The following is a 26,005-nucleotide window of genomic DNA, read 5'->3' as shown; positions in this document are numbered from 1 at the left end:
ATCTTAATTCTTGGAGTCAAGCTTTGGTGCTTTTTGAATGCTCACCTTATGTCAAGAGGGACTCTTTCATTTCCATCAGCTATTTGTACATTGTAGGACAATTTGTACATCTGTAGGACAGACCTGGAAGAAGATCTTGAGGGATTGGGCTCCTGCAGCAGTGAGAGGAGGAGGCATCATGAAATGGAGGACAGAGCCCAGGGCAGGAATAATGGGCAGATCAGATGATCCACACCTACTCCCCAGTTTGGCCGAAACTCTTGTCATTACACCATTTTTTAATTCCATCACCAACTATTCTGTTAAGCTCGGACTAAGCAGACTTAGTACTGTCTTGCAGATATTTGATAAAAGATGAGCTGAGTAAATCAACTTTATCAGTTCCCATCAATTCCTGAGTGTCTTCTGTGTGCAAGGTACTATTCTAGGTGCCTGATTTTGCTGGCTTATCATATCTTCACAATGGCCTCAAAGACTAGTGTTATTCACAAAGATGCAGTTCAGCATCTGTGAGTGCAGTGAGGTCACTGAGCCTCCCAAACTCTCCTTTTCCAGCTGCTAGTGTTTATACTTATATCATAGGATAGTAGGGAGTCTAGACTCAGACCAAAATGCACCCTGCAAGTCTGCTGTGAGTGAAGATTTTCTTTCTCTGTGAAAAAAAGAAGAAAGTCCTCATGAGCAGAGTTCAGTAGCATAAAGTGCTCCCGAGAGCCTTTAAATACCTTCTGTTTAATGTTCTAGAGTAAGATTCAGGGCATCCATGGGCAAGAGTGAAACTCTGGGTATGCTTTTTCTCTTGTTCAATTTGTCCAGATTCACTTTCTGTTTCTGGGAATGGTAAATTTCATTCTTAAATGTGGAAGTTCTCCCCACTGATGGCAACATTCAAACGGACTTGCAGTTGACCTATCAACCCCTAGATCATTAAATTCTTCAACCCCTCTCCTAAACACTTGTTACAGACCTACATGTCCCATCAGTGAACTCCTCAATTCAGTAAGGTAAGCACATTTCTCCCACATAAGGGGAAGAGTTTCCAAATAAGACCCAGTTCCTTAAAGAATTCTTTAAGGAATATTCACTGCTGATAGCAATCACAGTCCCAATTAAGAAAAGTCTTATCTCAAGACCCATGAGCCTAGTGCCCATTATCTTAAGCAACCCTTCAACAACTCTGTGAAGAAGTCACTGTTATCCCCATTGTACAAACGGAGAAACTGAAACTCAGAAAGCCTAAATGAGTTGCCCAACATCCCACAGCTGGCAAGTGGCAGAGTCAGGATGAGAGCCAGGCTTGTCCCGAAACCTACCCAGAATTATAACCACCACCTTACTCCCCTCTTTTGCCTGATAACCTGAAGAGTTGCCCCCCAAAAGACCTTGAATCACATTGCAGACCTCAGGTGTCTACCTAAGGGCAGAGCTCATGTGAATGGGTGAGTGCTCCAGCAGAGCTGTTTGGTGTTACTCACTGATGGTTTGCTCCCCTCTGTCTTTTTTTCTCCCTTCCCCTATGTTCATCTGCTTTGTCTCCTAAACTCCACATGTGAATGAAATCATATGGTATTTGTCTTTCTCTGACTGACTTATTTCACTTAGTATAAAACACTCTTGCTCCATCCACATTGTTGCAAATGGCAAGATTTCATTCTTTTTGATGACTAATATTCCATCATATATATACATATATATTTATATATACATACCATATTTATACGTACTATATATACATTCATATATATACATTATATATATACACATACATATTATACGTTATATATACACATATATTATAAATATATATTTATATATACATACTATATTTATAGTAGCATTATCAACAATAGCTAAACTACAGAGAAAGCCCAAATGTCCAGTAACTGATGAATGGATAAAGAAGATGTGGCTCTCTCTATAGTTTGGCTATTGTTGATAATGCTACTATAAACATTGATGTGCATATATCCCTTCAAACCTATATTTTTATATCCTGTGGGTAAATACCTAGTAGTGCAATTGCTGGGTGGTAGGGTAGTTCTATTTTTAATTTTTTGAGGAACCTCCATACTGTGTTCCACAGTGGCTACACTGGTCTGCATTCCCACCAACAATAAAAAAACAATTTGCCAAATCCTCCCCAACATCTGTTGTTTCCTGTGTTGTTAATTTTAGCCATTCTGACAGGTGTGGGTGGTATCTCATTGTGGTTTTGATTCGTATTTTCCTGAGGATGAGTGATGTTGAGCATCTTTTCGTGTGTCTACTAGACATCTGGCTGTCTTCTTTGGAAAAATGTCTATTCATGTCTTCTGCCCATTTCTTAACTAGATTACTTGGTTTTGGGGTGTTAAGTTTGGTAAGCTCTTTCTAGATTTTGGTACTAACCCTTTATCAGATATGTCATTTGCAAATATCTTCTCCCATTCCGCAGGCTGCCTTTTAGTTTTGTTGATTGTTTCCTTCACTGTGCAGAAGCTTTTTGTCTTGATGAAGTCCAACAGTTGCCCTTGGATTATCATTATTGTGCCAGGTCTACTCTTCTCCTTGTGGTCCATGAGAAGCATGTCCACAGCTAAGGCCTGGAATAGCTCTTCAGTAACCATGTTCATCTTCCTGGGATTTGCAGACCATCCAGAACTCCAGACCCTTCTCTTTGTGACCTTCCTGGGTATCTATCTTGTGACACTGGCCTGGAACCTGGCCCTCATCTTTTTGATCAGAGGTGACCCCCGTCTGCACACACCCATGTACTTCTTCCTCAGCAACTTGTCTTTCATCGACATCTGCTACTCTTCTACAGTGGCCCCCAAGATGCTCACTGATTTCTTCCGGGAGCAAAAGACCATATCATTCTTGGGCTGTGCTGCTCAGTTTTTTTTCTTTGTCAGTATGGGTCTCACTGAGTGCTTCCTCCTGACTGCCATGGCATACGACAGATACGCAGCCATCTCCAATCCCCTGCTCTACACAGCCATCATGTCCCAGGGCCTCTGCACACGCATGGTGCTTGGGGCATATGTTGGTGGCTTCCTGAGCTCCCTGATCCAGGCCAGCTCCATATTTCAGCTTCACTTCTGCGGACCCAACATTATCAATCATTTCTTCTGTGACCTCCCTCCAGTACTGGCACTTTCTTGCTCTGACACCTTTCCTAGTCAAGTGGTGAATTTTCTCGTGGTAGTCACTATTGGGGGGACATCGTTCCTCATCCTCATCATCTCCTACAGTTACATAGGAACTGCTGTCTTGAAAATCCGTTCAGTGGAAGGCCGAAAGAAAGCCTTCAGCACATGTGCCTCACACTTGATGGTGGTGACTATGTTGTTTGGGACGTCCCTTTTCATGTACCTGAGACCCAGCTCCAGCTACTCACTTGGCAGGGACAAGGTAGTGTCTGTGTTCTATTCACTGGTGATCCCCATGCTGAACCCTCTCATTTACAGTTTGAGGAACAGAGAGATCAAAGATGCCCTATGGAAGGTGTTGGAGAAGAAGAAACTATTTTCCTAGTTCACGATTGAAAATATATTTCTCCAGAGACAAATGATCTCTGGCATCTACCTCCACCTCTGACATTGACAAGGGAGACATCTTGTGTGCATATTTGAAAATGGAGGCTCCTCCCACCAGATTTCTCTCACCATTCCTCATGGCCATCTGCCTACTGACCCACCATGGATAGTCAAAAGGAGGAAGAGATTACTTCAGCAAAAACATCACCCCAGGATACACAATTGGTATTACAACAACCACCTTTTATTGGGTGCTTAATGAGTACCAGGCACAAACGTTATTTAATTAAATTATGACATACATAGCACCATCCCCATGTTATAAATGAGGAGACAGAGTCCCAGCAAGGAAGACTGACTTGCCCAGGACCATACAGGAAAAGGTTGAACCCATTCAGACCCAGGTTTTCCGAACTCCAGAGCCAGTGCTCTGCCCAAATGCTACCTTCCACATTCAACAACAAACAACCTTGAAGTTGTACAAGTGTATGACTCTTGTTACTGGCATATGGCAGAACCTAAAAAGATACACTATGTATGGTTGAGGTGAATGAGAGGAATAAGATACCTACTCCATTAAACACTCTTCCAAGACCTCCCTGTTGGATTCCCATTACAGCTACTCAATTATTTGCTAACACTGAAGGACAATACCCTTTGCCGCCATTTTTCTCTATCTCCACTACATTGGGGCCTAGAAATTCTGAACTCAACGGAATCACATCAGTGCTCTTCTTCCCAGTCTCAATCACCGAAACCACCTAGTTGGTCAGTATCTTCTAGATTTCTACCATGTCATCCTGTTCAGCACCTGACTCCATTTCATAGTATGGTCTCCTTTTCTCACCGTATTCTGAGTTCTTCTTGCTCTCTTCTATTTGAACCCATTGTTCCTATGAGATCCTTGCTTCTTTCCCTGTATAGATTAGCCCTTGCAGACCCACAGTGAGTATTATTTGCTATCATCTCAGGAAGGTATACCCCAGGCTCTCACCTCCAGGTCATTACTCCTTTATGGAAGGTACTTACAGTGGCATTGATCAGCACAACCATTTCTCCTGGCAAATCCCTCTCTCATTGTTCTGTGGCTCTGTTCCCTTCCCAACACACTGACTTTCCATTCGTGCAGGTCTAGTGGACATGCAGAAAGATTTAATTTGATTTTGTTGTTCATGTAAGTGGATTAATTATTTCCTTTGTATCTGGAAGAGTGTAAAGAATGCATGGGGAAGAAAGATATCTGTGTTAGGTCTCCTGGTTTCTCCAGTCTCCTAAATTCATTCCCACCCAAGGTCAAGCAAACTTAAAATGACCCATAGAAATAACACCCAATGGTATTACCCAATGGGTAACTTTTCCTGAAGTTCCTTTATCAGTTACCTTTATGAATATTAGAACCCATATGACATCATTGTATTGGAAAGTCTGGGGATCATTTCTACTGATGGTTGCTACACCCTGGACAGCTCTAGTTTTGTGCTTCCCCAGCTGGCTGAGGATAATGTGAGGAGGTCTTTGTGATTATTTAAAATGTAAGATCCGGGAGAGAGGGAAGATGGCGGCGTAGGAGGACGCTGGGCTCACCGCGCGTCCTGCTGATCACTTAGATTCCACCTACACCTGCCTAAATAACCCAGAAAACCACCAGAGGATTAGCAGAACGGAGTCGCCGGAGCCAAGCGCAGACGAGAGGCCCACGGAAGAGGGTAGGAAGGGCGGCGAGGCGGTGCGCGCTCCACGGACTGGCAGGAGGGAGCCGGGGCGGAGGGGCGGCGCGCCGGCCGAGCAGAGCCCCCGAGTCTGGCTTGCAAAAAGCGGAGGGGCCTGACGGACTGTGTTCCGACAGCAAGCGCGACTTAGCGTCTGGGAGGTCATAAGTTAACAGCTCTGCTCAGAAAGCGGGAAGGCTGGAGGACAAAGGGAAGGAGAGCTGCTGAGCCCCCGGACGACAGAGCTCAGTTTGGTGGGGAACAAAGGCGCTCGCCAGCGCCATCTCCCCCGCCCATCCCCCAGCCAAAATCCCAAAGAGAACCAGTTCCTGCCAGGGAACTTGCTCGCTCCGTGCGCAAACACCCAACTCTGCGCTTCTGCGGAGCCAAACCTCCGGCAGCGGATCTGACTCCCTCCTGCTGCCACAGGGCCCCTCCTGAAGAGGATCACCTAAGGAGAAGCAAGCTAAGCCTGCCCCTCCTGCCCCTGTGCACCTTGCCTACCCACCCCAGCTAAGACGCCAGATCCCCAGCATCACAAGCCTGGCAGTCTGCAAGTAGCCCAGACAGGCCACCCCACCCCACAGTGAATCCCGCCCCTAGGAGAGGGGAAGAGAAGGCACGCACCAGTCTGACTGTGGACACAGCGGTGGGCTTGGGGCAGACATCAGGTCTGACTGCGGCTCCGCCCACCAACTCCAGTTATACACCACAGCACAGGGGAAGTGCCCTGCAGGTCCTCACCACGCCAGGGACTATCCAAAATGACCAAGCGGAAGAATTCCCCTCAGAAGAATCTCCAGGAAATAACAACAGCTAATGAGCTGATCAAAAAGGATTTAAATAATATAACAGAAAGTGAATTTAGAATAATAGTCATAAAATTAATCGCTGGGCTTGAAAACAGTATAGCTGACAGCAGAGAATCTCTTGCTACAGAGATCAAGGGACTAAGGAACAGTCACGAGGAGCTGAAAAACGCTTTAAACGAAATGCATAACAAAATGGAAACCACCACAGCTCGGATTGAAGAGGCAGAGGAGAGAATAGGTGAACTAGAAGATAAAGTTATGGAAAAAGAGGAAGCTGAGAAAAAGAGAGATAAAAAAATCCAGGAGTACGAGGGGAAAATTAGAGAACTAAGTGATACACTAAAAAGAAATAATATACGCATTATTGGTATCCCAGAGGAGGAAGAGAGAGGGAAAGGTGCTGAAGGGGTACTTGAAGAAATAATAGCTGAGAACTTCCCTGAACTGGGGAAGGAAAAAGGCATTGAAATCCAAGAGGCACACAGAACTCCCTTCAGACGTAACTTGAATTGATCTTCTGCACGACATATCATAGTGAAACTGGCAAAATACAAGGATAAAGAGAAAATTCTGAAAGCAGCAAGGGGTAAACGTGCCCTCACATATAAAGGGAGACCTATAAGACTCGTGACTGATCTCTCTTTTGAAACTTGGCAGGCCAGAAAGAATTGGCACGAGATTTTCAGTGTGCTAGACAGAAAAAATATGCAGCCGAGAATCCTTTATCCAGCAAGTCTGTCATTTAGAATCGAAGGAGAGATAAAGGTCTTCCCAAACAAACAAAAACTGAAGGAATTTGTCACCACTAAACCAGCCCTACAAGAGATCCTAAGGGGGACCCTGTGAGACAAAGTACCAGAGACATCACTACAAGCATAAAACATACAGACATCACAATGACTCTAAACCCATACCTTTCTATAATAACACTGAATGTAAATGGATTAAATGCGCCAACCAAAAGACTTAGGGTATCAGAATGGATAAAAAAACAAGACCCATCTATTTGCTGTCTACAAGAGACTCATTTTAGACCTGAGGACACCTTTAGATTGAGAGTGAGGGGATGGAGATCTATTTATCATGCTACTGGAAGCCAAAAGAAAGCTGGAGTAGCCATCCTTATATCAGACAAACTAGACTTTAAATTAAAGGCTGTAACAAGAGATGAAGAAGGACATTATATAATAGTGACAGGGTCTATCCATCAGGAAGAGCTAACAATTATAAATGTCTATGCACCGAATACCGGAGCGCCCAAATATATAAAACAATTACTCATAAACATAAGCAACCTTATTGATAAGAATGTGGTAATTGCAGGGGACTTTAACACCCCACTTACAGAAATGGATAGATCAACTAGACACACGGTCAATAAAGAAACAAGGGCCCTGAATGAGACATTGGATCAGATGGACTTGACAGATATATTTAGAACTCTGCATCCCAAAGCAACAGAATATACTTTCTTCTCGAGTGCACATGGAACATTCTCCAAGATAGATCATATACTGGGTCACAAAACAGCCCTTCATAAGTTTACAAGAATTGAAATCATACCATGCATCCTTTCAGACCACAATGCTATGAAGCTTGAAATCAACCACAGAAAAAAGTCTGGAAAACCTCCAAAAGCATGGAGGTTAAAGAACACCCTACTAACGAATGAGTGGGTCAACCAGGCAATTAGAGAAGAAATTAAAAAATATATGGAAACAAACGAAAATGAAAATACAACAATCCAAACGCTTTGGGATGCAGCGAAGGCAGTCCTGAGAGGAAAATACATTGCAATCCAGGCCTATCTCAAGAAACAAGAAAAATCCCAAATACAAAATCTAACAGCACACCTAAAGGAAATAGAAGCAGAACAGCAAAGGCAGCCTAAACCCAGCAGAAGAAGAGAAATAATAAAGATCAGAGCAGAAATAAACAATATAGAATCTAAAAAAACTGTAGAGCAGATCAACGAAACCAAGAGTTGGTTTTTTGAAAAAATAAACAAAATTGACAAACCTCTAGCCAGGCTTCTCAAAAAGAAAAGGGAGATGACCCAAATAAATAAAATCATGAATGAAAATGGAATTATTACAACCAATCCCTCAGAGATACAAACAATTATCAGGGAATACTATGAAAAATTATATGCCAACAAATTGGACAACCTGGAAGAAATGGACAAATTCCTGAACACCCACACTCTTCCAAAACTCAATCAGGAGGAAATAGAAAGCTTGAACAGACCCATCACCAGCGAAGAAATTGAATCGGTTATCAAAAATCTCCCAACAAATAAGAGTCCAGGACCAGATGGCTTCCCAGGGGAGTTCTACCAGACGTTTAAAGCAGAGATAATACCTATCCTTCTCAAGCTATTCCAAGAAATAGAAAGGGGAGGAAAACTTCCAGACTCATTCTATGAAGCCAGTATTACTTTGATTCCTAAACCAGACAGAGACCCAGTAAAAAAAGAGAACTACAGGCCAATATCCCTGATGAATATGGATGCAAAAATTCTCAATAAGATACTAGCAAATCGAATTCAACGGCATATAAAAAGAATTATTCACCATGATCAAGTGGGATTCATTCCTGGGATGCAGGGCTGGTTCAACATTCGCAAATCAATCAACGTGATACATCACATTAACAAAAAAAAGGAGAAAAACCATATGATCCTGTCAATTGATGCAGAAAAGGCCTTCGACAAAATCCAGCACCCTTTCTTAATAAAAACCCTCGAGAATGTCGGGATAGGAGGAACATACTTAAAGATCATAAAAGCCATTTATGAAAAGCCCACAGCTAACATCATCCTCAACGGGGAAAAACTGAGAGCTTTTTCCCTGAGATCAGGAACACGACAGGGATGCCCACTCTCACCGCTGTTATTTAACATAGTGCTGGAAGTTCTAGCAACAGCAATCAGACAACAAAAGGAAATCAAAGGCGTCAAAATTGGCAAAGATGAAGTCAAGCTTTCGCTCTTTGCAGATGACATGATATTATACATGGAAAATCCGATAGACTCCACCAAAAGTCTGCTAGAACTGATCCATGAATTCAGCAAAGTTGCAGGATACAAAATCAATGTACAGAAATCAGTTGCATTCTTATACACTAACAATGAAGCAACAGAAAGACAAATAAAGAAACTGATCCCATTCACAATTGCACCAAGAAGCATAAAATACCTAGGAATAAATCTAACCAAAGATGTAAAGGATCTGTATGCTGAAAACTATAGAAAGCTTATGAAGGTAATTGAAGAAGATTTAAAGAAATGGAAAGACATTCCCTGCTCATGGATTGGAAGAATAAATATTATCAAAATGTCAATACTACCCAAAGCTATCTACACATTCAATGCAATCCCAATCAAAATTGCACCAGCATTCTTCTCGAAACTAGAACAAGCAATCCTAAAATTCATATGGAACCACAAAAGGCCCCGAATAGCCAAAGTAATTTTGAAGAAGAAGACCAAAGCAGGAGGCATCACAATCCCAGACTTTAGCCTCTACTACAAAGCTGTCATCATCAAGACAGCATGGTATTGGCAGAAAAACAGACACATAGACCAATGGAATAGAATAGAAACCCCAGAACTAGACCCACAAATGTATGGCCAACTCATCTTTGACAAAGCAGGAAAGAACATCCAATGGAAAAAAGACAGTCTCTTTAACAAATGGTGCTGGGAGAACTGGACAGCAACATGCAGAAGGTTGAAACTAGACCACTTTCTCACACCATTCACAAAAATAAACTCCAAATGGATAAAGGACCTGAATGTGAGACAGGAAACCATCAAAACCTTAGAGGAGAAAGCAGGAAAAGACCTCTCTGACCTCAGCCGTAGCAATCTCTTCCTCGACACATCCCCAAAGGCAAGGGAATTAAAAGCAAAAGTGAATTACTGGGACCTTATGAAGATAAAAAGCTTCTGCACAGCAAAGGAAACAACCAACAAAACTAAAAGGCAACCAACGGAATGGGAAAAGATATTTGCAAATGACATATCGGACAAAGGGCTAGTATCCAAAATCTATAAAGAGCTCACCAAACTCCACACCCGAAAAGCAAATAACCCAGTGAAGAAATGGGCAGAAAACATGAAAAGACACTTCTCTAAAGAAGACATCCGGATGGCCAACAGGCACATGAAAAGATGTTCAGCGTCGCTCCTTATCAGGGAAATACAAATCAAAACCACACTCAGATATCACCTCACGCCAGTCAGAGTGGCCAAAATGAACAAATCAGGAGACTATAGATGCTGGAGAGGATGTGGAGAAACGGGAACCCTCTTGCACTGTTGGTGGGAATGCAAATTGGTGCAGCCGCTCTGGAAAGCAGTGTGGAGGTTCCTCAGAAAATTAAAAATAGACCTACCCTATGACCCAGCAATAGCACTGCTAGGAATTTATCCAAGGGACACAGGAGTACTGATGCATAGGGGCACTTGTACCCCAATGTTCATAGCAGCACTCTCAACAATAGCCAAATTATGGAAAGAGCCTAAATGTCCATCAACTGATGAATGGATAAAGAAATTGTGGTTTATATACACAATGGAGTACTACGTGGCAATGAGAAAAAATGAAATATGGCCTTTTGTAGCAACGTGGATGGAACTGGAGAGTGTGATGCTAAGTGAAATAAGCCATACAGAGAAAGACAGATACCATATGGTTTCACTCTTATGTGGATCCTGAGAAACTTAAGAGAAACCCATGGGGGAGGGGAACAAAAAAAAAAAAAAAAAAAGAGGTTAGAGTGGGAGAGAGCCAAAGCATAAGAGACTGTTGAGAACTGAGAACAAACTAAGGGTTGATGGGGGGTGGGAGGGAGAAGAGGGTGGGTGATGGGTACTGAGGAGGGCACCTTTTGGGATGAGCACTGGGTGTTGTATGGAAACCAATTTGACAATAAATTTCATATAAAAAAAAAAAAATAAATAAATAAAAAATTAAAAAAAAAAAAAAAGAAATTTGCAAAACTAAAAATAAAAAGAAACAAATCCACTATTATAGTGGAAGATGTTAAAAAAAAAAAAAAATAAAAAAATAAAATGTAAGATCCAATGGAGGAGCCAAGAAGAGCAGACCTCAGGACCAAAAAATTGATTATTCCTTTGAAGCTTAGCATTGATATGCTTGAATTCTGGGTTTTTTTTTTAATCCAAATGAATACTACTTGATTAAGGATAATTATTCTTTCTTCCTAAAAGAAGTGATTCAATTTATGAAAATTTTGGGAAAAGGTTTACTTGAAGAAAATCTTTATTCAATATCAGATCATCTTACCTTCTTCTTTAAGTTCAAACATACGCACATCCCCTTTGTTTTCCCTTATGTCTTATTTTGCAACCAATCTTAGTTCATATACCATAGACCTCCACGTGACCTCATGAAGGAGCTTTACATGTAAGCTTTACACGTAAGTACATGTAAAATGTGGCCTCTACATAGTTTGATCTGAGGAATCTGAGTGTATTAGTTTATTATCACTACTGTAAACTAATTGCCACAAACTAAGTGGCTTCAAACCACATACATTAATTATCTCAACGTTCTGTAGGTTAGAATTTTGACAAAGGTCTCACTGGGTTGAAATCAAGGCATCGGCAGGTTGTGTTCCTTTCTGGAAGCTCTAGGATAGACTCCATTTCCTTGCCTTCCCCAGCTTCTAGAGGCCACCTGCATTCTTTAGCTGGTGATTCCCTTCCTCCATCTTCAAAATCAGTGATGTCACATCTATGCTGAGCTGGGAAAGGTTCTCTGTTTTTTTTTTTTAACTATGTGTTTAATTTTAATTCCAGTGCAGTTAACATACAGTGTTATATTAGTTTCAGGCGTACAATACAGTGATTCTACAATTGCATACATTATTCAGTGCTCATCATGATAAGTGTGCTCTTAATCCCCTTCACCTATTTCCCCCATTCCCTCACCCACCCACCTTCCCTCTAAGAACCATATGTTTGTTCCCTATAGTTCAAAGTCTGTTTCTTGTACTCTCTCTCTCTCTCTCTCTCTCTCTATCTCCCTGCCTCCCTCTTTTTCCCTTTGCTCCTTTGTTTTGTTTCTTAAATTCCTCATAGGAGTGAAATTGTATGGTATTTGTCTTTCTCTGTCTGGCTTATTTCGTTTAGCATTATACTCTCTAGCTCAATCCAAACTGTTGCAAATAACAAGATTTCATTCTTTCCTTATAGATGAGTAATATTCCATTATACACACACACACACACACACACACACACACACACACACACACAAACACCCTATCTATTCATCTACCCTCAAACAGTTAAAAATGAAACTACTGTATGATTCAGTAATCGTACTACTGGGTCCTTACCAAAAAAAAAAAAAAATACAAAAACACTAATTCAAAGGGATACAAGCACCTCTATGTTTATTGTAGAATTATTTACAATAGCCAAGTTATGGAAACAACCCAAGTGTCCATTGATAGATGAGAGGTTCTCTGCCTTTAAAGACTTTTGTGATTATATTTTGCCCACCTGGATAATCCAGGAAAACCTCCTTGTTTCAAGGCCCATAATTCAATCACATCTGAAAAGTCCCTTTTGCCTGAAGGATAATCTACTTATGGGCTCCTGGTATTCAGATGTAGGCATCTTTGAGGAGCCACCTTCTGCTTATTTTGTTCTATTAATACCTATCACTTGATTTGAGCTTATGAGGCCAGCTCTCAAAAACATTCATGAGTTCCCCATGGACCTCAAAGTTAGTCTTTAACATGCATTATTAAGTCCCTTTTGCTTTTCAATATAGTCCTGCTTACCTCTATAGTTTTTCACCCCCACCCTAGCACTTTGGGATCTGGACAGCACTGTCACATGACAACAACAACTCCTTCTCTTCCTCCCCCTCTTCTTCTTCTTTTTTTCTTCTTCTTTTTCTTCTTCTTCTTCTTCTTCTTCTTCTTCTTCTTCTTCTTCTTCTTCTTCTTCTTCCTCCTCCTCCTCCTCCTCCTCCTCTTCCTCCTCTTCCTCCTATTCTTCCTCAACTACTTCTTCTTCTCCTTCTTCTTCCTCTTTCCCTTCCTCCCTTCTTCTTCTTCTTCTTCTTCTTCTTCTTCTTCTTCTTCTTCTTCCTCTTCTTCCTATTCATCTTCTTCTTCTGGTTCTTCTTCTGCCTTGAGCTCTTTACACAATGAATTTTCTCTTTCCTCCATACCCTTTTCAGCTAACTAATGGCTTCTCATCTTTCAGGTCTCTGCTCAGGAAGCACTTCCTCCACAAAGATTTGCCCACCCTTTTCCCAAATCCAAAACATAATCATTTACTCAGTCGTTGCACTAACATGACTGTTTGCAATTGCTCGATCTGTAACTTGTCCTATACACTAGACTATAATTTGCTTAGGACAGAGACTGACCCTTGTCCACTGTTGTTCTCCCAGAACCTAACACAGTGGCATATAGTAGGCATGGAATAAATATTTGTTTAATAAATGAACGATTCACTGTTCATAGTAATTTTGGCTTTTGCTGAGTATAGTGCTTATATTATTGCCTTGTGGTATGGCTAACAAGGTTTCTTATGGATTTATTTCAATGAAAGAGAGATCGAACAAAATTAGACCCCTCTTCCCATCTATTACTCTTTTTAAAAATGTTTTTAAAAAGCTTTTTTTTTTAAAAAAAAAGCTTATTTATTTATTTTGAGAGAGACAGAGAGTGAGAGTGGGGGAGGGGCACAGAGAGAGAGAATCTCAAGCAGGCTCCGAGTTGTCAGCACAGAGCTGGACATGGGCTAGAACTCACGATACTGTGAGATCATGACCTGAACTGAAATCAAGAGTCAGACGCTCAACTGACTGAGCCACCCAGGTGCCCCAAGGGAGCTTTTAATTAAACTGCTACTCATAACAATTCAAAACTTGGTAGCACTAATTTTTGTAAGTATAACACAACTAGAGACAGTTAAAGAGGAAAGCAAAAACCAGAGCATCAGCACAAATAAAACACCCTATACATCAATCCTCAATCACTTTCCATCTTTGCTGTCTCTAAGCATCATTTATTTAAGCCCATACAGGATTGCTTAATTGCAGTGAGAGGTGTGCTACCATGGTCCTGGCTTGAATGGGCTTGCATCTTCAATCAGGTATCAAAGCACCTATTTCCCTAATCTGAGAAATCTAACCCAGTTTGTGCCCAAAAGCAAGTGTGAGCCCACCCTGAAGCTTCTTCAGCCTCCCCTGCCCCCCTTCTCTCTAACCATAGACAACAGGGAAAAGAGACGACTGGATCACAAGGTGAATCTACTGTTTCCAGAACAAAACACTCTGGAGGTCATTTTTCTCCGTCTCATGCAGAAATCTTCCCTCTCTGAAATGTGGCTCCTTCCCCTTAGAAATGAAAAGCTGACTTAATTCGGTGAGAGGACTCACCTTCGGTGAGAGGGATTTTATAAAATATTTACAAATCCAATTTTGCCAGAAACACTTTGTGGAACATATTTAAACATTAAATAACCTATTTTTTTTAAGTTTTGAGGCAGAGATAAAAATCTCCACTTTTTTAATTTTTACTCTTTCTAGTTTCAAAATATTTTATCCTAGTTTCAAAATTCAAAACATTTTACCTCTTTGTAGTCCCAAATATGCATTCACTGCACAAAATAAAGCAAGTTGCAAAAAAGTGAATTTATATGCTTTTTAAAAGTTAAAATGCTACATGGCAATTAGAAAAGATAGATAAATATTTATGAAGGCTTGGAGTAGAAAAATCTCTCCAGGGGCGCCTGGGTGGCGCAGTCGGTTAAGCGTCCGACTTCAGCCAGGTCACGATCTCCGGTCTGTGAGTTCGAGCCCCGCGTCGGGCTCTGGGCTGATGGCTCAGAGCCTGGAGCCTGTTTCCGATTCTGTGTCTCCCTCTCTCTCTGCCCCTCGCCCGTTCATGCTCTGTCTCTCTCTGTCCCAAAAATAAATAAACGTTGAAAAAAAAAATTAAAAAAAAAAAAAAGAAAAATCTCTCTAAACTTAATGCTCAAAGCAAACCATGAAGAAAAAAAAAGGATGGGTTTGACTACAATAGTGTTAAACTCTGTATGACAGGGGTGCCTGGGTGGCTCAGTTGGTTAAGCATCTGACTTCAGCTCAAGTCATGATCTCGTGGTTTGAGTTCAACCCCTGCATCTGGCTCTGCACTCTCAGCACAGAGCCTACCTCAGATCCTCTGTCTCCCTCTCTCTATCTGCCCCTCCCTCACTCTCTCTCTCTCAAAAATAAACAAGCATTAAAAAATTAAAAAATAAAATAAAATCTGTATGACAAACAAAACATAAAGAAAAGTAAAGGACCATATGTTTAGCCAATGAAAATATGCATGCCACCTATAGTAGACAATAGTTTTATAGGGGCTCCTGGGTGGCTCAGTCGGTTAAGCATCTGACTTCAACTCAAGTCATGGTCTCACAGTTTGTGATTTTTGAGCCCCACGTGGGGCTCACTGCTGTCGGTGCAGAGCCCGCTTAGGATCCTCTGTCCCTCTGTCTCTCTGCCCCCCAACTCTTGTGTGCTCTATCTTTCTCAAAAATAAACATTTAAAAAATAGTTTAGGTAAATGTCTCTTACAAACAAAATTAGAAAAACATAAACCAATAGAAAAAATGGGCACAGCTATGAGCAAGCAATTCACAAAAGGAGAAACACAAATGGCTAATAAGTTGGTAAGAAAATACTTGACTGTAGTAATATTCAAAGGAATGTAAATGTGGGTGCGCCTGTTTGACTCAGTCTGTGGAGCATGGGACTGTGGATCTTGAGGTTGTGAATTCAAGCCCTAGTCCCATGTTGGGTGCATAAGTAACTTAAAAATATAATCTTTTTAAAAAAAAAAAAAAAAAGGAGGGGCGCCTGGGTGGCGCAGTCGGTTAAGCGTCCGACTTCAGCCAGGTCACGATCTCGCGGTCCGTGAGTTCGAGCCCCGCGTCGGGCTCTGGGCTGATGGCTCGGAGCCTGGAGCCTGTTTCCGATTCTGTGTCTCCCTCTCTCTCTGCCCCTCCCCCGTTCATGCTCTGTCTCTCTCTGTCCCAAAAATAAATAAAAAACGTTGAAAAAAAAAATTTAAAAAAAAAAAAAAAAAAAGGAAATGAAAATGTAACCATGAGAAAATTTTTTGTTAGAAAGACGGGTTAAAAGTAACCATAATACTGAATGCTAACAAAGGTACAGGAAAATGGGCCCTCTCCTATACAGTTGGTGAAAATATAAATTGTACTTTCTTTCTAAAGGTTAGTTTGTCAATGTGTGTTAAAAAAATCATTAAAATGTACATGCTTTTGCCCTAAGTATTGTCCTTCTAGGAATGGATTCTAAGATATTCACACACATCCAAGGATGTTTCATCGCAATGTTTTGCATAATGGCAAAAGTTGAAATGACCTTGTGGGCCTTGAAAATCAAATCTTGTTTTCTAATCTAGGTGTCTTTCTTCCCTGTAACTGGCCATAACATGAATTAAGAACAAACTTCTCTCTACCTTTTTTACGATTTATTTTAGCTGTTTAGAAAATGTCCAATTCCATATTCTGTTTGTGAAACAAGTGAATTAAAATGTTCATATTCTGTTAAATTAAAATCTGTATCAAATTAAAATTAAATATTTATTTAATATAATTAAGTGGTTTGCTAAATTAAAATTTTAATGTATATTTAACTAGTAAGTTGCTTTTCTTATGAGTCTGTCATCTTCTATTGCTTTTTATAGGCATATGCTTCCTCCATAGAAAAGATATTCTTCACTCCTGCCTTAAATACTGCACATTTTTAATAAAACCCAGAAAATATTCTACGAAAAAAAATATTCTAAAAAAAAAAAATTAAAAAAAAATTCTATGGAAAGCCTGTGTATTTTGTGCTCCGTCACCGGAGGGAAAGGTCACAGTGTGTGCCGGGAAGAGAGTATGGGCTCATGATGTAAGGACTCTAGTGCAAAGTGTCCTTCTAATTTGTGAGTGTCGATGTCCATCAAATCATCTGTGAGTGGATGGTTTGCAGGATTTAATATGTTAACAAATGCAAAATGCCCAGCACTTGGCAAACAATAGAAACTCAATGCTTATGAGAATCTCTGTGCTGACAGGTTATTTGGAGGTGAAGAAGGCAGGGTTTTCTATGATCAGGTGTTTATCCTGTGCTGCGTCTTTCAGATCCTCCTGTGTATTTTCCTCATGGACCACAAAGGAGAATCCCACGATTGATAATCTCTGGGGAATCTGAGAGTCTGACCAATGGGATGGAGATTAATTTACTCTGCTTTTAGAAAATGTAAGTGAAATGTGTCCTCTATACTTCAGGGAGTGATGAATTCATGAAGCCATGGATTTTGAATTCTGCAAAGCCCTCCTTCACAGAGACACCCAAGTGGTAAATGCAGTGATTCACCTACAAGAATATAGAGATCCATCTCCCCAAACACACCCCTGACCTTGGACTTTGAAAACCCCTTCTCTACCGTCCAAAGTTGCAGGTGTTAACAGGCACTAGAAAAGAGTTTCTTTAAAAGTTTACAATTTCTCCCCAATCTCCTTCTGTCTTATCACTTCTAGTGTCTGCCCACAAACACACCTTACTGGGTCCAGGAGGATGGATGAATAAGGCAGCTTCAAGTTCTAGTAGCCTCATTAGAGATGAACTGAGGACTGGAAGGAGCTACATGTGCCTGATTAGACTGTATGCAAAGCAGAGTCAATCCAAGCATAAAATACTTAGGGAACAGATTGGTGGGAGGGCGAAGGAGAGAGTGGGTACCCACAGCCAGTTGGCATTTGCTGTGTGTGCATGTACCAGGCAGTCTTATTTATGAGCCTCCTGCGAACCATAAGATTCAGCCAGAGAACAGAAACTTCTTTAGCATCTCTTCTCCATGCATTACTCTAGACTTTATGCCTTTCTATAAACTCAACCCAGACCTTTCCTTTTCCTCTTCTGCTCCTCTGATGACATCCTCTGATGGGCATCCTGAGCCATGTTTGAATCTTTGCTCCAAGGAAAAGAAATTTAAAAAAAAATTCCCAAAGAGGTTGTTTGCTTTCAATCCCTACCTAAAAACAATTAGGAGTGACATATATCTATGCACAAGGGAAGTCCCCAAACTCCAAACTCCCCCCTTATTTGCAATGTTGATGCCTGGTATTCTACCAACTGAAACTCATCTGTTAATTGAAGGCTTGTCCCCTCTTACAACGCCCCCTCTTTAAACTTTCCCCTTTTAACAGAGGTTACTTTACTCTGTGAGTTTCATAGACATGTGTACAGTAAGGCTCTGAGAGAGAAAGGGGAAGGCTCTAAGCACCTGGGAAGTTAGGAAGAGGACAAATTCTGGACCAGAAGAGGGCGCACTCGCAGACAGAAAGCATGATCCCTAGCCTGACGCAGGTCTGGTTACTTACATTGATAACGACTTTTGCCATTTCACTTTCAGGGTCAAGACACCTGTCAGACCAAAACTGTCGACCCAAATGGTCGAGCCGCCAAGCTTTAAGACATTTGAAACTGGCCAGAGCTAATTCAGCGAGGTAAGATGTGTAAAACATTCTGGGTCTTGCACACCAATAAAATTATATCTGTTTTATTAGTTCTGGTGTTGTCTAATTGGAAAAGAATCATTCCCCAGATGCCTCCCACCATTACCCCACAGTATACAAAAAGGAATCAATGTTTCCCTATGACTCAGGGAGCATTGTGTTAGACACCACACTCACTGTTTTATGTAATTAGCACCATAACCTGTCAGGTGGGTATTTCTCAGATGATCAAGGTTCCAGTCCCAGAGCCTCGAGTTGCCAACTGACAATTTATGGATGTCATTGTGCTGTCACATCCCCTTTCTCTAAATCTACTGAGGGAATGCTATTAATTTTAAATTCACGAATATTTAATTTCACATCCACTTGGCACAATAGGTGTGGGAATTCATTATATATCTATACATAATTTGTGTAATTTGTGTTTGGTCCCCATCTCTCTGTGGTTCTGAGTGCAGACTGAATTCTCTGTTTTATCGTGAGGGCAAGGACCTTCTCTCCTGACTCAAGGAAAGAAGAGTCCTCTTCTAAGTTCGGAGAGTCTCTATACCTTTACAATAAAAGTTCAGGAATTCCCATTATATCAAAAATCCCTGATGATAAATCATTCTAATTTGTTTGTAAAGTAATACTCAGGGTGGTATATCCCTATTCCTCTCCTTCTGGTGTCAATTTATTGAATAAAAAATAGAATTTATGGTGGCAAAAATCTTACCCTTAAATTGTGAATGTTCTTTCTCAAGGGTACTCACTAGACCGAATTTTTTTTCAAATTTTTAAAAATTTTTATTTATTTGTGAGAGAGACAGAAATAGAATGCGAGTGGGTTAGGGGCAGAGATAGAGGGAGACACAGAATCGGAAGCAGGCTCCAGGCTCTGAGCTGTCAGCACAGAGCCTGATGCAGGGCTCCAACTCACGAGCTGTGAGATCATGACCTGAGCCTGTCGGACGCTCAACCGACTGAGCCACCCACGGGCCCCTCTCTAGATGGAATTTTTAAGATAAAAGAATGATCAAAAAGAGCCTCTTGCTTGATGCTTCAGTCTCAAGAAGACTAAATCCCCAACATCACCTCTAAAACACCTTCCTCTGAACTTGCATATCTCCCATAAGGGACTCATTTTTTCAAGTGTTTAGCACTTGAAAGTGTTTAGCTCAAGTGTTTAGCACTTGTCAACATGGAGTCACATGACATACTCCATCTCCATGCCCAAGAGCCACCATTGGGAATATGCACCTTTAAAGAAGCACTTGTTCATTGACTGTAACTTTATTATAAGCTTTACATACATCCTCTGAAACAGGAGTCTCAATAGCCCCATGAGACAAGCAATATCATTCCCACTGGACAATAGAAACTGAGTCCCAAAAAAGAACCTGTTGTAGGAAATGCAAATGACAGCCACAATGAGATATCACTTCACACATGTTAGAATGGCTAGAATAAAAAACACAAGAAACAACAAGTGCTGACAAGGATGTGGAGAAAAGGAAGCCTTGTGCACTGTTGGTAGAAATGTAAATTGGTGCGATCACTGTAGAAAGCAATATGGAGGTTCCTCAAAAAATTAAAAATAGAAATACCATAAGATCCAATAATTTCACTACTGGATATTTACCCAAAGAAAATGAAAACACTAGCTCAAAAATATGTACCCTATGTTTATCACAGCACTATTTACAATAGCCAAGATACGGGTGCATCCCAAGGGCCCATCAATAGATGAATGGATAAGGAAGATATGATACACACACACACACACACACACACACAGGAATACTACACAGCCATAAAAAGGATGAGATCTTGGCATTTGCAACAACATGGGCAGACTTATTATGCTAAATGAAATAAGTCAGACTAAGACAAATACCATATGATTTCACTTATATGGGGAGTGTAAAAAACAAAACAAATGGGGGCGCCTGGGTGGCTCAGTTGGTTAAGCATCCGACTTCAGCTTGGGTCACAATCTCACAGTTCGTGAATTCAAGCCCCACGTCGAGCTCTGTGCTGACAGCTCAGAGCCCAGAGCCTGCTTCGGATTCTGTGTCTCCCCCTCTTTCTGCTCCTCCCCAACTCATGTTCTGTCTCTCTTTCTCAAAAATAAATAAACATTAAAAAAAATAAAAACAAACAAACAAAAACAAATGAACAAACAAAAAGCAAAACCAGACTCAAATCGGGGAAAAGTCTGATAGTTGCCAGAGGAGAGGGGAGATGGGGGATGGGCAAAATGGGTTAAGGGGAGTGGAGGTACAGGCTTCCGGTTATGGCATGAGTAGGTCACGGGGATAAAAGGTACAGCATAGGGAATATAGTCAATGGTGTTGTAATGGCGTTGTGTAGTATCGGACGGTAGCTACACTTGTGAGCATAACATATCGCATAGACTTGTCCCATCACTACGTTGTACACCTGAAACTAATGTAACATTGTGTGTCACCTATACTTCAGTAAAGAATAAAAACTGGAAACAAATCTGTTGCCATATTTGTAGCCCAAAGTTACACAACTGGTAAAGGGCAGTTAGAAGTAGAAACAGGGAGCATAGTTGTCTCCAAAACCCACCCAACAGGAAACCACTACTCTCTTACTCTCCTTTTCTGCCAACCCAGAGGTCTGAAACAACACTCAGCTTCCACCCATGCCTTCCTTCCTATTCTGTGTCCCTCAGGATCAGGTTTGCATCATGGCCTGACATCAATCCCAATCTTCCCTGGCTCCCTCTGTATGTCCTCTCACATTTCCTTTACTAAAGGAGTGTCCTTTACTAAAGCCCTTGCATGTTCAGTCCTGGCTTGGAGTCTGCTTCTTGGAAGACCTGGATTAACAGAACTGCATTGTTCATAAAAGCTCCAAATAGTAAACCGTCTAAGCATCCATAAAGATGTGGACAAATAAGGGGATACGTTATGCACTGGAATATCATACTGTAATAAGTGTAAACAAATTATAGCTACATGCAACAACATGGATTGATCTCACAGGCATACTGTTAAACAAAAATGCCAAATACAAAATAAGACCTACAATATGATCTAATGCACATAAAGTTCAAAAACATACAAAATTAACTATATATTTTTTAATGTCTATTTCTCTTTGGGAGAGAGAGAGAGGGAGCACAAGTGGGAAAGGGCAGAGAGAGAAAGAGAGAGAGACAGAATCTGAAGCAGGCTCCAGGCTCTGAGCTGTCAGCACAGAGCCCAACGTGGGGCTTGAACTCACGGAGTGCGAAATCATGACCCGAGCCCAAGTTGGACACTTAACCTACTGAGCCACCCAGGTGCCCCCAAATTAACTATATTTTTAGTGGATGCATAAGTAGTTTTAAAAAAACACATGCAAGTGATTACCATAAAAGTCAGGATTGTGATCAGTGTTAGATGGGGCAGTGGTCAGGGTGTAACACACTAGGGCTTCTGAAGTGCTTAGCAATGTTCCATTTCTTGATCTGGATGATGGTTACAAAGAGTTGGTTCTATAATTATGCCTTATAGAAAGTATGCTATAGTTTACAATAAAAGGTTTTTTTAAGCCACTTGATCATGCAGACAGTCTAAATACACAGTTAAAAGAGACTGCAGAGTGGATTTTTTTTTTTAAAGACCCAACTATATGTTTTATACAAGAAACCTACTTTAAATATAAAGACACAGGGGCGCCTGGGTGGGCAGTCGGTTAAGCGTCCGACTTCAGCCAGGTCACGATCTCGCGGTCCGTGAGTTCGAGCCCCGCGTCGGGCTCTGGGCTGATGGCTCAGAGCCTGGAGCCTGTTTCCGATTCTGTGTCTCCCTCTCTCTCTGCCCCTCCCCCGTTCATGCTCTGTCTCTCTCTGTCCCAAAAATAAATAAACGTTGAAAAAAAAAATTAAAAAAAAAATAAATATAAAGACACAGATTAAAAGTAGTATATACAATGGAGAAAAATATACCAAAAGAAAACTGGGGTAGATACATAATTTGAGATAAAGTAGACTTCAGAACAAAGGAAATTATCAGAGATGAAAAGAGGATCTTTATAATGATGACGATAAAGGGGTCAATTCTCCCAGTATGTAACAATCATTAATGTGTATGCCCTTAACAGCAGAGTGTCAAAATAGATGAGGCAAAAGCTGATAGAAATACAAGGAGAAATAGACAAATCCAACATTATAGTTGCAACTTTAATACCCCTCTATCAGCAATTAATGGTCCAATAGGCAGAAAATCAGTCAGGATACAGTTGATTTAAGTAGCACCATTAATCAATTGGATCTAATTGGTATTTATAAAATACTTCATCCAACAACAGCAGAATACACATATTTTCCAAGCTCACATGGAACATTCACTCAGACCACATTCTGGGCTGTAAAACACACCTGCAAATATCATACAAGGTACACTCTCAGACCACAGTGGTATTAAACTGGAAAGCAAGAACGAAAAGATAGATGGAAGAATTCCAATATATCCACACGTTGCATGGTAACTTTTAATAACTCCCAATACATCTGCAACTGCCAGCTTCCCCACTGAAAATTATATTTCCTGCAAATATCTGACACTATTCCCTTTGCTGATTATTATATGAGACTTCCAATACAGTGTCTAAGGGAGCAGTGTGGACTGTGCATGCGTCTGGGAAAAGAGGAGGAGAGCAGTGAAGATGGGGAACTGGCAGACTCCCCTTTCTAATGCAAAGGTAGGTGAGGCTGCCTGAAGACACAATTTCAGGCAACTTAGCATAGCCCACAGGCGATTTTAGGATTTCAGTACCATTCAGCCTCCGATTCCTGAAAGGTACCAATATCCACGTACGATTCTTGTAGTATTTGTCCATTTCAGCTAAAAGCCTTAGGCTGATTAAGATCTCCCGTCTCTTATGTAAAATACTAGACTTCTCAAGACACATTCAAATTAGAAGTGATTTTTTTTTTTTTTTTTTTTTTACTAAAACTCCTTCCCCGAATATTCACCGAACGAGCACCTACAACATGTAGAAAAATAACTGGCACAGACTTTCTCTAAAAAAAAGATTAAAAGCTAGCTGGACACAGGGAGAGAAATGCAATTGTATAGTGCCATTAACGTTATGGTGGTATTAATACCTTATGCTTGTATAATGTTTTGAAGTTTACAATGTGCTCTCATATGAATTGTCATTTAATGGATTTATGCAGAAAGAAAAGTGAATGGGGAGGACATTCTTTTAGGATGAGTCTGGAGATGAAGTGAAAAAGAACAAGTACTTGTTGAGTAACTACTGTTTATCAGGCACTGGCCATCTATCTGTCCATTCATCTATTCAAAAAGAATCACTGAATAACTGATATATGCCAGGTAGGAGGCAGGGATACAAAGGAGGTAAGGAAACAAATTCTCTGCCCTCAAGGAATTTATATTTGGAGGAAGAGGCAGAAGCAAATAGATGCATAATGATAGGTCATAAAAAGTGCTAGGTTATCACAAGTAAACTCCACTGCAGAGTAAGCCTTATGCTTCCTTCCCCTTACATAGCCAAGGATTTGGACATGCACAAAGGTTAAGTTTCTGAGTCACATGGTCAACATTTAAAATGCTCGAACCTGAATTCAAAGGCTGTGGTTTTTTGAACAAACTGCCTCTGGGTTCCATAATGCAGCCCTGAGGTTACAAGATAGAAAGGTCACCATTCTTTAGAGAAGTGTCTATTCATGTTTTCTGCCCATTTCTTCACTGGATTATTTGTTTTTCGGGTGTGAAGTTTGGTGAGCTCTTTATAGATTTTGGATACTAGCCCTTTGTCCGATATGTCATTTGCAAATATCTTTTCCCAAATAAGGAGACTATAGATGCTGGAGAGGATGTGGAGAAACAGGAACCCTCTTGCACTGTTGGTGGGAATGCAAACTGGTGCAGCCGCTCTGGAAAACAGTGTGGAGGTTCCTCAAAAAATTAAAAATAGACCTACCCTATGACCCAGCAGTAGCACTGCTAGGAATTTACCCAAGGGATACAGGAGCACTGATGCATAGGGGCACTTGTACCCCAATGTTTATAGCAGCACTCTCAACAATAGCCAAATTATGGAAAGAGCCTAAATGTCCATCAACTGATGAATGGATAAAGAAATTGTGGTTTATATACACAGTGGAGTACTACGTGGCAATGAGAAAGAACGAACTATGGCCCTTTGTAGCAACGTGGATGGAACTGGAGAGTGTGATGCTAAGTGAAATAAGCCATACAGAGAAAGACAGATACCGTATGTTTTCACTCTTATGTGGATCCTGAGAAACTCAACAGGAACCCATGGGGGAGGGGAAGGAAAAAAAAAAAAAAAGAGAAAGGTTAGAGTGGGAGAGAGCCAAAGCATAAGAGACTCTTAAAAACTGAGAACAAACTGAGGGCTGATGGGGGCGGGGGGGGTGGGAGGGAAGGGAGGGTGGGTGATGGGTATTGAAGAGGGCATCTTTTGGGATGAGCACTGGGTGTTGTATGGAGACCAATTTGACAATAAATTTCATATATTAAAAAAAAAAAAAAAAAAAAGGTCACCATTCTATCCTGTCCTGACATTGCAAGTATAGTTTGGAATCTTCTAAGATGATTAGCCAGAAGAACCAGTGGAATTGTATTAATTCAACAGAAAAGCCAATAGTAAGTAGCTTCAACATCAGTGTCCAGAGACTTGACTTGGCTGGTCCCAGGCTCTCTGCTAGACATTTTCAGCCAATGCCTCATGGAACCATTAAATACCAAGACTAATTAGAACTGTCTTCCCTACACTTCTCTTTTCTTAAGAACTCACCTTTCTTAAGACAATTTTACAGAAAATGAAAAGGAAAATACAAGAAACATAATATCAGAGCTCAAATTAATGAGGAAAAACCTTCCACTTCAAGTTGTAAATATGTGTGAGGTTAGGTTTTTTTTTATATCAGAAGCCATTTAAAGTCATTTTTTTAATTGGATACAATAGAATATATTTTTAAAGTAAAATTACCAAAATCCAATTACTCTCAGGTAATGGTTGCTACTATTATATCTTTCCAGATTTCTTCTAGATATGTAGATTTTTTCCCCCAAAATAACATTATATGATACATTCATTGTTTTGATCTGTCACTAAAAAGGAATATTACCTTGTCCATAAGTTAAATTCTACATTATCAATTTGAATGACTGTAATACTAGATTATCCTATTGTATCATAACTTATTGAAACAATTTTATATGGGGCACCTGGGTGGCTCAGTTGGTTGAACATTCAACTTTGGCTCAGGTCATGATCTCATGGTTTGTGAGTTTGAGCCGCACGTCAGGCTCTATGCGGATGGCTCAGAGCCTGGAACCTACTTTGAATTCTGTGTCTCCCTCTCTTTCTGGCCTCCTCCACTCACGCTCTGTCTCTCTCTCTCTCTCAA

At 40.7% G+C, this 26,005-nt stretch overlaps 1 protein-coding gene across 1 annotated transcript; it reads left to right on the top strand.

Annotated features, from left to right (window-relative positions):
• Positions 1–2,556: 2,556 nt before the first annotated feature.
• LOC112852132 (olfactory receptor 5A1) lies at positions 2,557–3,513 on the top strand. Its single transcript, XM_086679355.1, has one exon. The coding sequence runs from the start codon at positions 2,557–2,559 to the stop codon at positions 3,511–3,513; it is 957 nt and encodes a 318-aa protein (XP_086535481.1).
• Positions 3,514–26,005: the final 22,492 nt, after the last annotated feature.

Source organism: Puma concolor, chromosome D1 (genome assembly GCF_028749965.1).
Source record: "Puma concolor isolate L17-30 chromosome D1, mPumCon1.1.hap2, whole genome shotgun sequence".
Lineage (NCBI taxonomy): Eukaryota > Metazoa > Chordata > Mammalia > Carnivora > Felidae > Puma > Puma concolor.
The sequence above is the reverse complement of the archived record's forward strand: the minus strand, read 5'-3'. Positions and strand labels throughout refer to the sequence as shown.